Below are 17,537 nucleotides of genomic sequence, written 5' to 3'. Positions count from 1 at the left end.
ATTACTAAGGGACTTGCACAGTATGGCTGGTCCCCACACTACGGGCTGCATTCTGCCCCTTTACTCATATGGGATCAAACGCACTGTTGTCAACCCATTGAAGACAATGGATAGTAAATTGCTCCACAAAGAGTCCTGTAGACCTCATGGCGCCATTCACAGAGTAAGGGCCAACTTGCCATGAGCAAGTTACTAATCCACGAGGATGCCAGTTTTATATATGAGCCCTGAACTACAAGGCACCGGAGAGGAAAGTAGTTATGATCAGTGGGTTGCAGGAATGTCTCCATGGTACCTTCCATGTCAGCATCAGTGACAGCAGTGCAGTGAATATCCATTCTGTCTTCGTGAGCACTGAACCCAAGTACCTTGCTCTGCAGACTACAGTTCTCATCGGTGAGCTTCGTCTGAATCGCTGAAAGGTGCCAAGAGAAAGGGGCTTGGGTAACTGAGTATTTCTCATGCACATGTATTAGTTGTATTACAGTAGCATGCAGAGGCCCCCAGTTAGGGATCAGGGCCCCACTCTGCTGGGTGTTGCACAGACAGGTAGGAGGAGACAGTCCCTGCCCCACTGCTCTTACAATCAAAGTAACTTCAACAGCAATATCTCTGTTCATGGATCAGCCCCCAAGGGATTCTGTCAAAAAGCTGGTTCCAGCCTCTAAATCCACACCTGGATCCAGGGCTGAATGTAGACCCTCTTTCTAAGACAGACTTAATCATAACCCTGTACTGAACACCCCAAAAACCTGGGGGTAAGTGGTTAAAAACCCGGCGCCCGACACCTATGTGAATTTCATGGCTCGGGCCCAGTCTACTTCTTACCCATTAGCTTGGTGGTCGCAGTCTGGGTTTGGTTCTCTGGAGAGGCGAGGGCAGCTGTCACTGCGGCCGACCCCACACTCTGCAGAAGCAGCGTTGCCGCAGAAGCGACTTCTTCCATGCTTTCGATGCTCCATAAGGAGCTGTCCACAAGGACATGTTCGAAGGACGCCGCTGTCTCCTAGAGAGGGTTAGGGGGTCAGAGCCTGCATCATGACCGTTTGGAAAGTCTCCGGCTTTCCCCTGCATTCCAACGGGGGCTACGTTCCCTCTGTCCAGCTCCACGCACTTAAGTGTGGAACTCCTGGTGGGAAACAGGTTGCAGCCCACTGATTTCTGTGGCCTTTGGGGTCGGGCCCTAGGAGACGACTCAAATACTTATGGAGACACCAAAACGGTGAAGGATAGTCCTAAAATCTGTGTGGAAAATCTATGCAGGCGGATAGGCAGACAGACAGCCTGGCAGGGACTATCCTGTCGAGCGATTGCCACTCCTGTGCAGAAGACTAGAACAAGGCCTGTTTCAGTCTCCTTTAAACCCTACAGGATGTAAGTGACACATACACCTTTTGCTGGCCCGCTGCTCAGTGATACATTTGATGTCAATGGGAGTTAGGCAGGGCTGTCCTTAGGCATATGCAGCAAACGCAGCTGCCTAGGGCACCCAAAAATTTGGGGCACCACGGGACCATAGGCGCCGACTTCTCATCTTGCTGCGGGGGTGCTCAACCCCTGCACTCTGCTCCAGGCCCTGCCCCACTCCACCCCTCCCCCAAACCCCTGCCCCACCTCATCCCACCCCTGCTCCACCCCCGCCCCACCTCTTCCCTGCCTCCTCCCCTGAGCGTGCCCTGTCCCCACTCCTCCCCCTCCCTCCTGGAACTCGAACGCTGAGAATCAGCTGTTCGCGGCACTCTGGAAGCACTGGGAGGGAGGGGGAAGAGTTGGTAACTGCACTGGTGGGTGCTCTGCACCCACTAAATTTTCCCTGTGGGTGCTCCAGCCCTGGAGCACCCACCCACGGAGTCCGCCCCTATGACCAGGACAGCAGGTAAGCGCGGGTCGGCTCCCACACACCCAGCGCACGCTGCAGTCTCCTTACGAGGCAGAAGGCAGGGGCCGTATTCATTTTGTGTTGCTAAGAGTAAGGCGGGCATAGGGGCACCAGTTTAATAATACTGCGGCGGGCCCCATAAATCCTAAGGGTGGCTCTGGAGTTAGGCATGCAATACCTTTCAGGCTCTGGGCGGTTGTTCCTAAAGTGAACAGGGATATTTGTGGCACCTTAGAGACTAACAAATTTATTTGAGCATAAGGTTTCGTGGAGCCCACGAAAGCTTATGCCCAAATAAATTCTTTTTGCGGATACAGACGAACACGGCTGCCACTCTGAAACCTGTTCCTAACGTGGAGTGTTACAAGAGGATTCTAAACAGGCTCAGCCAGTGTCAGTCAGGGAGCTACCAGTCCTGGCAGAGACCGGGGTGTCCCAGTGTTAAAGGTGGGTCTCTCTAACAATGGAACATTTCTGACCTCTAGGGAAGTGGTCAAGCTGACATTCTCGCAGGCAGGTGTCAGGAGGCTGAGGGTGGAATTGACCAGCGAACAGAACGAGCTGTTTTTCCTGTTATCCCAATTAATCTAGGAAACCACAAGAGATAAGACACATGTCACTAGGGTTCATCCAGTGAGCAAAGGCCAGTCATGCACAGTGTCCCAGAACATAAGCTTGTGTAAATCGATACAGCTGCATGAAAGCCAATAGAGCTACATTGATTTACATCAGCAGGAGGCACAAATACCGTTCATGGAAGAACTGCATTGCTCATACGTTCTATCCCAGCCCTTCTATCTCATCTCAGCAGCGCAGGAAACCCCTGGGAATTATCATCAGTGCTCTTCATTGACACTTAGAATAGGGGATAACAATCCCTAGCTCTTATATAGCACTTTTCATCAATAGCTCTCAAAGGAGGTCAGCATCATTAGCCTATTTTGCAGAGGGGGAAACTGAGGCATGGGAGGCGAAGTGACTTGTCCAAGGTCAGCCAGTAGGCCAGTGTCAGAGCCAGAAACAGAGACTCAGCTCTTCTGAGTCCCACGCTGGCGTCTTGTCAATGTGTGTGTCCTCCAGTGCTATTTTCACATCCACGAAACCATGCTAACTTACCTGCTGTGATCCATTCAAACACATCTTCACGTAGTCATTTTCCCTCATGAAACCTGATTGGCAGTGAAGGGGGATTTCTGTGAAAGGGAAGAACAGGGTGAGACCATTTGTCCTCCTCACGCTGTGCAGGACAAATGCAGCTTGATTTTTGGTTTTGTTCACAGCTAACACCCTGGAGCCAAATGTAGGGTCCCCGTGGCCTTAAGTGATACATGGACCTGTGCTGGCCCTCTGCACAGAGGTGAATTCCACCCTGTATGGGGACCCTTGGATGAAAGATGCTGAAGAAAGACACAGTGCTAGTGTGACACTTACCCTCACAGCCGGACTCACTGGTAGCAAGGAAAGGCTCTTTTCCAGAGATGAACCTGAACCCGTCTTCACATATGCAGTGAGAGATGTTACAGGAAACCGCATTGGGGCCACAGTCATAGTCGCTGCCACTCCCGCTTTCTACATCTTCAGAATCATCAACAGAAAGAGCTGGAACAATAAAAATCCGCCCATTTCAGTACAAGAGTGTCAGGGTCTGCCGGCCCTGTCTCTCGGGCACCAGATCAGACTCCGATGTGGGGGAATTGGTGGAGAAGTGGGCAGTGGCAGGGAATCACCCTCAGCACCGATGATCGGGGACTGCTGGAGCTCATGACATGTGCATCCCAACTGGCTATGTAGCACTAACTAGGACAATTAGAGACTCTTTCCAATGGGCTTTGGATCAGGCCATCACTGAGTTAAACAGAGGGAGATTAAAAGAGGCAGGGCAGGGTGGAAAGGCGTGCGTTCAGCTGGGAGGTAGAACGAGCTGGAGTCGGTGAGGTGGCGAGTTTCCGGGGGGCTTTCAAATGGCAGGAGCTGAGGGGAAGAAAGTTCTTGCAGAGTGTTAGTAGCCTGGCTGTAGAGCAAGCCAAAGAAGAGGCCAGCAGGAGATGAACAGGAATGAGGAGGGGCAGGAGGAAGACGAGATCTGTGGGGCAGACTGGGGGAACTCCAGAGAAGGTCTAAAACACAAGGAGCTGAACTCCAGCTGTGGAAGTCCCCCAGTGCAGAGGAGCTCCGAGACTATCTGCCCTTTCACCTGCAGTGCAGGGGGAATGGGGAGGACATAGGCAGCATTCTCCTGGCCCTTACACCACTGGAGCAAGATTCCTTGCAGAGCTTGGGTGGGCGGAGGGCAATTTTGAGCTGGATCTTGAAATGAACGGAGAGCCAGTAGGGACGAGCAAGGATGAGGGCAACGTGATCGCAGTTCACTGTGCCGCACTGTGTTCTGCTCATGCCTGGAGCTGGGCATGGAGCAGAGGAGGAAGTTGCAAAGGAAGGGGCGTGAAGGCCCGGCTGAAGGTTGCAGCCGAGCTGGACTTGAGGTGGGTGGAGCTCGGGGGTGCGGTTGCATTGCGGGCAGGACATGTGCACACACAGATGACGTGAGGGTAGGAGAGTCCAGAGTTAAGGATGATGGCTGGGACACAAATGGTGGAAGATACTTATGATTAGGGGGAAAGATGTGGGGGAAACAGCCAATCACCATCCCCTTAAAAGCCCTGGGAAGGAGTTACCTGATCTTGGTCAGGCTACCAAGCCATCAGAGGACGATGTAGGTAAGTGGGGGTGGGATCACTAACCCTAAGCAAACACCCCAGAATCATGAGATTAACTGAAAAATGATAAGATTTTTCAAACTAACAAATGTTGGGTTATTTTTATTTGCTTGCTGGCACTGGGTCACAATTATTGGGAGTGGACCACATCCACCCTGACTGAATTGGCCTGCAATGTTGGTTCTCCACTTGTAAGGTAACTCCCTTCTCTTCATGTGCCAATATATATTTATGCCTGTATCTGTAATTTTCACTACAAGGCATGTTTTCTAATCCTTCAATCATTCTTGTGGCTCCGTTCTCCTGAGAATATGCATTTCCATCAAAACCAAAATGCTTTGTGAAATTGGGTCAATTGTTCCAGAATTTTGTTTCGGAAGAAAACTAGAAAAAAAAATTCTGACAATGTCAAAACATTTGACATTTTCAGAACAAAACATTTTGATTTTTCATTTTGAAATTACTTTTCATGTCAATTTTTAAAAATGTGTTATGTATTATTATATATGGTTTCGGGCATGACCTGAGACCAGGGTTCAAATCTCTGCTCTGCCACTGAATTTCCTGTGTGACCTTTGGCAACTCACTTAGCCTCTCTGTGCCTCAGTTCCTCATTTGTACGAGACTACAGTTGAGGTGGCTGGCAGTCTGGGTACCAAAGAAACCATCAGAAGTCAGCCCTACCGAAGCTTGGCATTGGAAACAGGAGAAGGTGATATATGCATTAGCTTCTAATACAATACACAATTTTCAAAAGTCAAAATGGAAACAAAACATTTTTGGTGGACCCAAAATGATTTTTTTCTGGAATTTCCTATGTGGAGAGTTTCAAAATGATCAGTTGTTGTTCTGATTCGGAACTGAGCCAGAGTTTGAAGTCTCGAAAGCCTTTGCCAAATGGAATTCTTGGGCTCTACACACAGGGACTGCCTACCAAATCCCCAAATATCACTTCAGTGCTAGGAATTGCTTCTTTGCCTTGTGCTGGCCCCTTTGTAATACCACCAGCTGTTTGCCTAGGCCCCTTTCCCTTCTTATTAAAATGTAATAAGGAACTGGAGGGAATTAAAATTCATACTCACAGTAGAAAGTCACATGATAACAGCTGAAGGCTGTGGAAAGAAAAAGAAGGCAAATAATCTGAGAGTGCATTAAGGTAAATGCCCTGGGAGAGCTGCTAAGAAAAATCCCAGTACACGTTGAGATGCTGCATATATGAAATGTGCGACATGCGCATGTTGCAAGTATATGAAATCATCCAGGAGAACGACATGAAAGGGACAATTGATTCAACTCCCACTGGATTTAATGGGGCTCTTTCTCATTGATTATCATGCAAGTTGGGTCGGGCTCCACCCATTGACTTTAAACTGATTAACAGCAGCTGAGGATCAGGCCCTTAGTAAAAAGGGCTTTACAAAACTAAGGACCTAAAGCTGCTGCCCTGTGTACTGTATGCAGCCTGACGCAAAGCTCACTGAGGTCAATGGAAAAACTTCCATGGGTTTGGCACTAAGCCCACACGTTAGTCCTACATGGAGTGCTGTTAACTTCAGCTGGTTCCTGAGTGAATAAATGTTTGCCAGATTGGGCTCTGGAGTGCTTTTTATTTATGCTGTGCCCATTGTGGTGGTATCTGGTCACACAGCAGAGATTAAATGCCAAAATAATTGCTTCCCACCACAAGTACAGACCAATAGGCACAGGCTAAATTCCGATCAGCCTACCCCACTAGATGGGAAAAATAACTCAGGCAATGCACCCAAAGTCAGAAAGTTAAAAGTAATCCCACCTGCTTCGTTGCAGAAAAGAAGGAATCCGAGACCTGCAGTTAAATAATAATCGGATGTTAAAAGGGTTGTGTCTGAGGGCAGAGGTTGTGAGGACTTCCCCCTTGTTAACCCCACCCAGAGCAATTGATGGGGCTAGGCCTTATGTACTAATCAACAGGACTCTTTGTTCTTTAAAGAAAGGTAACATGTGATTTGAAATGACTGGAAGTCTCACTATCTTCCAACTTTAGCAGGCAAGGGACTCTGCTCTAGACAGCTCCAGGACCACTGGGCTTTGGACTCTACCCAGGGTCTCTGTCCTGTACACTATTCCCCATTCATTTCAAATCTGACCTTGCTTTTCAAACCCACTTGCACCATCCAATTTTCATGTCTCTTTCTCTTTACTCCCCTCTGCTTTACTCCGTTTTCTCCTCTGCTGCCAGCCTCCCCGCACTCCCTTTGAACAATCGACTGGTGAAAGAGTCTTCTCCTCTGCAACCTCTGAGGCCTGGAACTGCCTCCCTTCCTCATTCTGCCACATGAGTTCTCCATCTGTGTTCAAACCTCACCTGAAAATGCACCTTTTCTCCCTGGCATTTACCATCCCCTTTAGTGTGTCCCCCTCTCTGCTGTTTTTTATTACACCACATCATTTTATTCTGTGCAGCATTTAAGTAAACAGTGTGTAAAAAAAGAGCTGCACAAAAGCTGTGTGGTGTGTTGAAATTAATGGTCCCAGAAAAGCTCTGCTGGGCTCCTGTCTCTAGCTGCGATTCCAGAGGCACTCTGGAGCTGCTCATTTAGCACTAGTTCTAGAAAGAGGGGAATGGCGGGGGTGGGGGACGGGGGGGGGGGGGAAGGAGCTGGTATTGTAGTGGAATGCCAGTCAAGCATGAGCAGGACATCAGTTAAATCAGCCTGATATTCACTAACACAACAAGAGGTGTAAGTTACACAAGCTGTTACAAGGGTGTAATTGGGTCCAGTATAAACTGGCGTAATTTACAAGCTGAGGGGGCTGGAAAACAAGGCTACTATGAAACAGATGTTAGTTGCATTGCTTAATGAACTACTGAAAGGTGCTCAGATACTATGGAGATGAGCACATTATAATAACCTTATAGACTAGAAAAACACAAATAAAATACATGTTATAAATGACCCCCTCTTAGAATCTCTTGAATGCATTTATAACCACTTGATAGATGGACTGATAGAGGGACAAAAGACTGTGTCTCATATGATGATGCTAGGTAGACAGGTAGGCAGATGGAAAAATAGAGGGATGGAAGACTAAGTCATTATAGACAGATTATATAGGTAGAAAGACAGATAGATGTCCCATATGATGACAGATAAATAGATTTTGGTCCAAGGAAGATTTTGACCCCAGAATCAGACTAATTTTATAATAATCCTAAAATCAAATAGTCGAGTGTGATTTTAAAAAAAACAATTTTCACACAATAAAATTCCTGGAGAAAATCACCTTTAAATATTGTCCCACAGATCAGTGAAAATGGTCCCCCCTCTGGCCCTGCGTGTCGTACTCACCCCATAAAAAGCACTTGGGTCTGTTCCTCATGGTGTTTCTGGGGTGTGTTAATATGTCATCAGTTCCAAAGCATGAAGGAACTTCAAACTGCTGGCACTGACTTATATAGGGTAGAAATTGCTTGTTTACTTCCGCAAATACTGGGGCCTTTTTGTAGAAACATTCATTATATGGACTCTGCCTGCTAATCTCTCTGTACAGCAGCTAGCCCTCTATCTATCTCATTGTACAGTCGATCAGTGGGTCTCAACCAGGCATACGCGTACCCCAGGGGGTATGCAGAGGTCTTCCAGGGGGGCACATCAACTCATCTAGATATTTGCCTAGTTTTACAACAGGCTACATAAAAAGCACTAGTGAAGTCAGTACAAACTAACATTTCATAGAGACAATGACTTGTTTATACTGCCCGATATAAGATACACTGAAATGTAAGCACAATATTTATATTCCAGTGGATTTATTTTATAATTATATGGTAAAAATGAGAAAGTCAGCCATTTCTCAGTACTAGTGTGCTGTGACCCTTTTGTATTTTGATGTCTGGTTTTATAAGCAAGTAGTTGTTAAGTGAGGTGAAACTTGGGGGTATGCAAGACAAATCAGCCTCCTAAAAGGGGTTCAGTAGTGTGGAAAGGTTGTAGGGGGTGAGGGATAGCTCTGTGGTTTGAGCCTTGGCCTGCTAAACCCAGCATTGTGTGTTCAATTCTTGAGGGGGTTATTTAGGGATCTGGGGCAAAAATTGGGGATTGGTCCCATTTTGAGCAGAGGGTGGGACTAGATGACCTCCTGAGGTCCCTTCCAACCCTGATATTCAATGGTAATAGAGTTTCTTCTCTCATGTCCACCAATAGGCTCCAGCTTTTTAAGAATTTCAAAAACTCACGGTTGTTCAGTGAACAAGTTTAAAGGAAATCTTTGACTGTTCGAAAGCCGAAGGAAACTGAAAATTGCAGCACGAAAGGATATGAACAATTTGCTTTAATTTCGAATGTTTTCACGGGGGGAAAAATCATTGTAACTGAACTGTTTTCACAAGCTATTTTGATTTCGATGGAATGTATTTTTCCACGGAAAAGCATTTTGGTGGAATCAGGTCTAATAATGTGCATTTGTGTCCATAAAAACTATTGTAATGCACAGGCTCAAAAGGGCAGGGTCAAGTTTACGTTAGCAGCCTTAACTTTGGCTTTCCAGAGTTGTAAGCACTTCACTTTGCGAGCTGTAGCTTCTTGGTACTGCTTTGGAGCCTGTAAAGAGGCCCTAACTGGACATCTTAGTATGCCTTTGGCATGGGGAAATCCATAGGATGTGTATAGCTGGAGTCATGTCCTCCCTGCCTGGCCTCCCCTCCCTCTGGCATAGGTGTATCAGAGGTGTGTCTGGAGGCAGAGGTATGGCCAGAGCCTGGCTGGATTCTGGTGGCCCCTAGATACTTTAAGAATCCCTGTGAGCCTATTAACGTGGGTGTAAGTTAGAGCAGGCCTGAGGCTGCTCTAACTTACCCTGGGGTTTAGAGCTGTCCCCAGGAATTCCAGGAATCAGGGGAGTGCCAAGATACCATACTGCCTCCCCAGTTTGGGTCCTGCACTGAGTGCACTTCATTCAGCCCTGAGCATGAAAGTCACTGAGTCTGAGGGCATAGGCGCCGACTCTGTGGGTGCTCCAGGGCTGAGCACCCACCGGCAGCCCCCTTTTCACCCCCCTTCATTCCTCAGTGCCTCCTGCCCATCGGTGGGCCCCACCAATCAGCACCTCCCCCTCCCTCCTCGTGCCTCCTGACCGCCGCAATTAGCTGTTTCACAGTGTGCAGGAGGCTCTGGGGCGAAGGGGGAGGAGCAAGGATGCAGCACGCTCAGGGGAAGGGGCAGAATGGGGTGGGAAGAGGAGGGAAAGAGACGGGATGGGGGCGGGGTGGGGACTTGGGTGGAGTGGCGGCGGGGCCTGGGGCAGAGCCAGCGGTCAAGCACTCCCCAGCATATTGGAAAGTCAGCACCCGTATGTCTACACTGCACATGAATCCCAGGCTCTGACTCAGGTTTGAGCCCAAGCCCCCTTCGGTCCACACGCAAATTAGTCTGACTTGGGTCAGTAAGCTCTTAGGACACTGCTAGAGGGGTGGGTCAGAGCCTGAGTGCTACTGTGAGTTGTATCCAAGCCCCGTCATTTTGCAGTGTGGACGCAGGTCAAGCCACAGACCCGAGTCTGCGTGGTGCAGTAGGGATGTGGTACCCCGGCTCTGAAACCTGAGTCCAGTAATTGCAAGCCTAGTGTGGACACTCAACCATGGGCTTGAAAACACTGAATCCACAAGCCTGGGTCCCACAGACCCAGGTTTACAATGCGGTGTAGACAAACCCTGACACCATTAATATTGGTTTGGTGGAAGTGCCCAGAAAATGTGTGCCGGGAGAAAGTCTTAAAGGGTAGATGCCTTCAGCTCATCGCATGCTTCCTCCGCAGATGGTGTCAGCACATTTCAGACCACAAACAAATGTGTTTTATGTGAAAAAGGAAAAGAAATTAGGGAAATTCCTGGTTTGGTTCATTTGATCGTGAGGTGGTCACCTGGGAAGCCAGGACCTCGGCTATCCCTCCGGACACACAGTTCTGCCTTTAAGTGACAAGCCCAGACTTGTTGCTCCCTCATTTGTCAAGGAATCAACTCCATGAATTAATCAAATGCAGTGTTGGGCTTGTTCTAGGGGCCCCGTTCATTCTTGGAGACCAGCAGACTTCCTGTGCGATAAAGAGGAAGAGACCTTAGGCTGAAAACTAGCAACAAGCCTCTAACTATTAATAACCCAGCTATTTCTAGCCCTGGAACAGGAAAGCTCAGAAACAGAGAACAACAGCAGAGCTCCAGAGTGCATGATGGATAGGCTTGGCTGGATTTGATTTTGCTATACATGATCTATAAATGTTGGCAGATATGATCAATATTTATTTTTAAGCCTTTGAAAGATTTTTACTGATTTCAACTTTCACAGTTGCACGCAATTATGGGGGGTCAGACAACATCGACTGACATTAAATAGTTATTGAGATTCAACCTTTGTAACCATTAAGACACAAACTGTCAACATCACACGTCGAATATACAAAGTAAATATCCTGAAATCAAACTCTAATAAATTCTTGAGCAGCATTTTTTTAAACTTTGCCAGCCTCTAAATTGAGATTATTATTGGTGGGATTTTTTTTTTTTTTTGGTCAGATTGTATGTGTTTGGTGAAATAGACATTTACTGACATTTACTGATAAAAATCTAGCCTTTCTAACCCTTATGTATGGGTAATACGCTATGGGCTGCTATGGGTTGGTGAGAAATATCAGGGATTAGCCCTATGCAGCTTTATGAGACACTTTCTCCCCATCCTTTGTTCTCTTCATTCTCCTTTTCTCTCTCTATCTACAACATCCCTTGATCCCAGCATGCTGTCTATCAATCACCAAAGTCCTGATACAGTTCTCATCAGCATAGTATCTGGGAACTCTTTCGCTAATGGACCCCTTTCGTGGACCAGCAAAATAATTTTTCTCTTTCTCTAAAATGGTAAACAATAATTTACTGTGACCCTTGCCACTTGTGGATCCCAGCATTGTTGACTCTCATGCTTTTATAGTCTGATATTTGGTGTTTTCCTTAAAGTCCACCTCCAGGAGTCATATGATTATGTAAAAAGAACAGGAGGACTTGTGGCACCTTAGAGACTCACAAATTTATTTGAGCATCAGCTTTCGTGAGCTACAGCTCACTTCATCGGATGCATTCAGTGGAAAATACAGTGGGGAGATTATGTGAGACCCACAGCTTTCATTTAATAAGAAAAAGTAAGTTTCTAGCTCTCATGGTTGTGTAGAAAAGCTTGAAACGTGACCCAAGTGTGACCTAAAGGCTCTGAAACTAGTAGGCAAATTTATTAATTTAAAATGAAAGAAATCTCGTGATGTTTAAGTCAATCTCGTGATCTTTTCAGGCCAGCGTCATGATTTTTGAACACCTGGGGTTGACAGTACCGGGAACTCCCAAGATCTGAAAGTTAAGAGAATGCAGCCCTTGGCTTCTTCTGAAAGGGGGCAATCCCCTCCCATCACCTCCGCATACACACACAAAAGGAGGAAGCTCCACAAACTGAAACTCTAATGGGGCCCTAAAAGGGATCTTGCCTGGTGCTCAAAAGAGGAAACCCCGGGGGAACTCCTCTCACAAGCTGAGCTGAAGCCACTGGAAAAAAAGGTGAAAGAGCCTTCGCTCATCTGTGAGAAAGGAACTTTTCTATCACCCTTGCTCAGTGGGGAAAGGTGGCCCTGCAGTCAAGGCAACATCTTAGGATGATGGAGATCTGGGGTTTACTCCAAGCTTTGGTACAGATCGGATGCATGTCATCAGCCAAGTCACGCCATCGCTCTCTGCCTCAGTTTCCTCATCTGTAAAATAAGCATGACCCTTCCCATCCTCACAGGAAGGGGCTGTGTGGCTCAATCTTTTCGGGCTTGGATTAAATTCAGATGGAAGGAGTTAGAGAAATTGAAAGTATTTCCATTTTGTTTCCCAGCTTCCCAAGGAGCATGGAAATCCAGGGCCCATTACGTCCAAGATCTCACTTCTGAGGGTCAAATCTGGTCTATTGCAGCATTTCCTCATTTTTGGCCATCTCTGAGTCAGTGTATTTTGCTTGAGGGGAAGAAATTTAAGGAATTCACCATAACCATCCCCTTTATTACCCTCTTGGTTATGACTAATTTGGACAGATTATTTTAAACGCTAATTGCAATACCTGAGGGAGCATCTGGATCCAAAAAGGTCATAGCAAATGGCTTTCACCATGATACTTCCTCTTCTTTAGGATGGATCTAAACTGAGCCCAGGCACTCCCCTGCGGGGGCCAGCTAGGGCTCCGATCCTACCAACGGGGGACTTTGCGTATTGAAGCCTGCCATCATGACTCCGATTGCAGGATCCAGACAGAGAGAGGGGTTCAAGCAGCAAAGGCATCTGCATGAGCCTGACCAGATGTAAAGCTAGAGCCACTGATGCAGAACGAATAGCGGGGACTGGATGCGTGATGCAGGTGGCAGCCAAAGGTTAACAACAGCAGGGCAGTGGGCTGTGGATAAAGTCACTGCAGGCCTGTATCTTCAAAGGGTGTGAATTGGGTAGTGGATGATGTAAATAGGATGCACAGAGGACGTATGGTGCAGATGCTGAACGTGGTAAGATGCTTGCTGGAGCACTGTGCTGCAGGGGTTTTCATGGATCAGCAGATGCGTTAACAGGACAAGAAAGAAGGGAAGAGCAGCTGGGGGTGGCCAAGGGGACGTACAAAGGCTCTGTTTGAGTGGGGAAAGGAAGGCTCATGGGGAAAATTAACAGAGCTCTGCTCCAGCCCACGCTGGCCCCAGTGTACACCCTCTGCCTACCATGCTGTATATTGCCTTCTCCTCCTGGGGTATGTTCTGTGGGACGCGTGGCCTTGGTAACCCCATCGGAAACAAGGAGTGTTAGGAAGTGGCAGGAGCTAAGGGAGGGAGCTGTCTGGGGAGGGATGGAGGTGGCCAAGTGTAAGGACTCCAAAGTGTGTGTGAAGAGAGATCAGTGACTGGGGTGCAAAGCAGGGGTCAGGGGAGGGGAAGAGGGTGGCAAAGCCCCTAATTTGTGGGCTAACCCACTTCCCCCCCCTTCCTAAGGGCTCTCCACCTCAGCCAGTGGGACTGAGCCTTTCCTCTGGGTCAAAGTCCACTCAGAAGGTGGGTTGTGCTGTATTTGTGCATGTACTGAGCTGCATTCCCAGCTCCCGTCACAGCGTTAGGGAAATCAGGGTGTGGAGACTAGCCCAAGCCGGAGCCCCGAGAACAAATGCCCAGAATGGGCTCGGATTCCTCATCTTGATTCTGTGAGTTGGGCCTTCAGCAATATGGGAACGAAATGTTAGCAAAGCACTTGCAAAGCTGATGTTTGTCTTGGAGCACCACCTAGCGGCCACCATGGGGAGACTGCAGCTGTGTTACAAAATAAGCACTGAGGTCATGCTCATAAAATGACAGAAGAGTCACAGCTAGAGCTAGAAAATAACAATACCGATCTCGGCATCAGCAAATCCCAACGCACTGTACAAAGCAGGTCAGCATCATTATCCCCATTTTACAGACAGGGAAACTGAGGCACAGAGACGGGCAGTGACTTGTCCGAGGCCACCCAGTAGGCCTTTGGCCAAGCCAGGCCTTTCAAGTCCCACTCCAGTGCTCTAACCACTAGGCAAGACTCTTCTTGAAGACAAAATCCATCTTCCCTTATAACCATCCATAAAGTCAGTTTACACAATGGGAGTGACCCTGGCCACACACACACACACACACACACACTCAGTTATTGACAAGTTGCATTAAATCCCGTTTCTTGGAACCCTCTGTGCAGGGACATAGAATCATAGAATACCAGGGTTAGAAGGGACCTCAGGAGGTCACCTAGTCCAAAGCAGGACCAATCCCCAACTTTCGCCCAGATCCCTAAATGGCCCTCTCAAGGATTGAGCTCACAACCCTGGATATAGCAGGCCAATGCTCAAACCACTGAGCATTCTTCCCCAGCCTCCATCCATCACCCCCAAGGCATACACAAGCAATGTTCAACGGGCACTTGAGCAACAGAGATGCCAGACAACTCACTCAAGGACAGCAATTACTCACTGCTACCATCTCAGAGAAGCAGAACAGCACAGGGACCAACTGGCCTGGTCAGCCAGGGATCACAGCACTGGGTAGTACGAGTGCGTGCCATCAATCCCCAGAATGTGGCATGCTCAAGGCACCCCTCCCCACTTTCCTCTCCTTTTGTACTGAGGTGTGTCATATGTGTTGCATGGACACTGATCATCACCTCCCCAGCACAAAGCATTGGGGATAGACCTCCAACCACCTTCTAGTTCCCCAGCACTCAACACCAGAGCTACAAAGGAAGGGGATCTGGGAGCAGCTCTCAGCAGCAGAGTCACTGCATCCAAAATGTTCAAAAGTAACTTTGGGTGACTCGATTTTTTTGAGCCCAACTTGAGACTCCTTTAAGGGGCTGGATTGCCAAAGGGCAGGTGCTCAGCACTTCCTGCATAATCCAGCCCCTTTAGTGAGTCTCCAGGTGAGCACGGAAAAAAAAATAGAGGCTCCCAAAATTACTAGTAGCTTTTGAAAAGCTTGGCCCATGTCCTCGTTTCAGGCTTCCAGCTACTAGGAGGCCAGGGCAAGACAAACCAATGAGGCAGGGCTGGCGCATGCCATGCAGGGGGCAGTGATGGATGTGCGCACACCAGTGTGCAAACACACACACAGGCACACTTCACGGGTTCTATGATACCCACATAGACTGCACTTAAATAAGACCTTTCAGGAATTCTTAAATTACTCTGTTTCTAACCTTGAGGCTTTAAAGGGCAAGAAAATGAGTCTGAGAAAGGGGTCGTTCAGGATGCATTATAATGCAGTTTAGTGAGAGTTTCTTGGCATGCCACGCTGGGCAAATGGTGCTCTCACAACTTTTTATGGTGAGTCTTGCAATATTTGGCATACTTCTTAATGCACCAGCTCCTGGAGTGAGGTGGTTCCAGGAAACTCTCAGCTGTCATTAAAAAAACAAGTTCATTTCTAGCCCTCCTGGTTGCAGGGGAAAGCTTTGAACACATGTCCCAAGTGTGCCCTAAAGCACAGAAACCAAAAGGTCCCCAGATGTGTTTTTTTTTTTAAAAATCTCATGATTTTTTCAGGAGCTTGAATGGTGATTTTTGAATGCTTGGGGTTGCCATGCTGATAAGAGTAAAAAAAACCAGACAGTCAACTCATGTATGTCCCAACCAGACAGGAGGAGGCTACACATTGTGCATGGGGTCCAATCCCCTATGCCCGGTATTGTCCATTCCCGACCACGTAGCTATCAAAGCACTTTATAAAGGAGAGTCAGTATCATCATTCACATTTTACACACTGGGGAAACTGAGGCACAGAGAGGCGAGGTGACTGCATCAAGGCCACATAGAGTCAGGAACAGAATTCTAGAATCCCAACGCTCAGTCCCTTTGGTCTTCAAATGGTTGTTCCTTATTATGTGTGTTTGGTTTTGAGAAGATGTGTTTTTGACTGTGGCGGTAATTTGTGGGAATCAGTCACACGCTCTCCTATTTCAGATGCTGGAGTAGAAAGCACCTCTGTGTTCCGATCTCTCCTCCGTCACATTGGTGGAGCAGTCACTCCCAGATGGCTCCGAGATATGCTTTCCGTCTCTCAGTTGCTACCTGCAGTTTGCAGTCACTGGGATTTGGCCATAGTTTTGCACATTTCACTGTAGCAAGGCTGTCAGCTAGTGCTGTTGAGAAGCTGTGTTAGCTGCTACTGGAGTCAGTGAATACTGATCCCCATTATGGACCATGGGCATTATCAAGCCTTTGTAACTCTGGTCCATAGGAGGTGACTGGGTTCAGGAGATAAATCCAGGTTCCACCCAGCATGCCTTTGTGTCACCCGTTTATTACATCATGGGCTTCTTCTTCTTCTCATGTCTTTCCATCACAATCATAGTTATTTCCAGTGTTGGGTACATGATATGGCCCGATCTGTAGCCCTGACAAGATATTCCGTGGTGCACAGTTCCTCCAGGAGCTGGCAGACCAGCAGATGTTGCATGGTTTGCATTTCACCATAATCACATGTGTTTGGACCACTGCAATAGCCCCATTTCTGCATGCGGACTCTTGACTTGCCAGTTCTTGGCTGGAGGTGATTTAAACATCTCCAGGCCAAACAATCCTCCTCCAAGCCTACAGGAAGGTGTTTGGCAACGCTGATGCGGATTTTGACGTCCTCGTTGAGTATTTCGAGCTGTGCGCGCTCCATTTCCAGTCACGTAGCTGTTGGAGATCTTTTAAGCTCTCCCATTGCAGCTAGGAACACATACCGCATCCCAGGCTGACAACAAGTTCACCCAAACTACTCAGCCACGAATACTTACACGCAACAGAAACAAAGTCAATCAGGATCAGGTGTAAACCTAAACTGGTAGAGAATGCAGAACCAGCTCAGCTGGTGTGAACCGGTGTCCGTATTGAAATCAGCAGGGCTGCACTAATTTACATCAGCTGGGGATCTGGCCCATTATTGATATAGAACAGTTCCCAGCCTGCTCTGCTTACTTCATAGGACAATACTAAGACTCCCCACTAGGTGCCAGCCAAAGCTACGGGATTCACCCATGACAACCCCCCTTGTACACAGGAAGAGAAGGAGAGGGAACCTTGCCTGTCCTCGAATGCCCATTGATTTAGCTGGCGGTTAACACACCCTGCCAGGCGTGTTGGTTGCCTTGAGCTCTCTTTGTCCCTTAAATGCAGATTTTTATTAGTCTTTTGCAATCTCTCTGAAGGCAGCGGGATAAAATCCCCACTGCCGTTCTCAAATGCCCATTGGGAACCTGGCTGACGATGTAATTATGCAGCTTCATTAGCCAGCAGTGAATGTTTTCTGAAAGCTATACCATGCAAGGAAGGACAGCCAGGTGCTCTCAGGGAAGCGGGTGTGAGTGAGCCCTCATGCTTTTCATCATGTACCTGCGGTATCTGGCATCACCG

At 47.8% G+C, this 17,537-nt stretch overlaps 1 protein-coding gene across 1 annotated transcript in view; it reads right to left on the bottom strand.

The window, feature by feature from the left end:
• The window catches only part of LOC141975820 (adhesion G protein-coupled receptor E3-like), a 31,210-nt gene extending 14,404 nt beyond the window's left edge, over positions 1 to 16,806 (bottom strand). Inside the window, exons 1-6 of the mRNA XM_074936481.1 lie at positions 16,716 to 16,806; positions 3,311 to 3,478; positions 2,996 to 3,072; positions 2,359 to 2,466; positions 829 to 1,006; positions 296 to 415 (exon numbers count right to left, since the gene is read on the bottom strand). Of these exons, the coding sequence (XP_074792582.1) occupies positions 296 to 415; positions 829 to 1,006; positions 2,359 to 2,466; positions 2,996 to 3,072; positions 3,311 to 3,478; positions 16,716 to 16,806 (742 nt within the window). The remainder of the gene's footprint in view (positions 1 to 295; positions 416 to 828; positions 1,007 to 2,358; positions 2,467 to 2,995; positions 3,073 to 3,310; positions 3,479 to 16,715) is intronic.
• Between the last annotated feature and the right edge of the window lie 731 nt (positions 16,807 to 17,537).

Source organism: Natator depressus, chromosome 21 (genome assembly GCF_965152275.1).
Source record: "Natator depressus isolate rNatDep1 chromosome 21, rNatDep2.hap1, whole genome shotgun sequence".
Classification (NCBI taxonomy): Eukaryota; Metazoa; Chordata; order Testudines; family Cheloniidae; genus Natator; species Natator depressus.
Note: the sequence above shows the minus strand (reverse complement) of the source record. Positions and strands in the feature narration are given on the sequence as shown.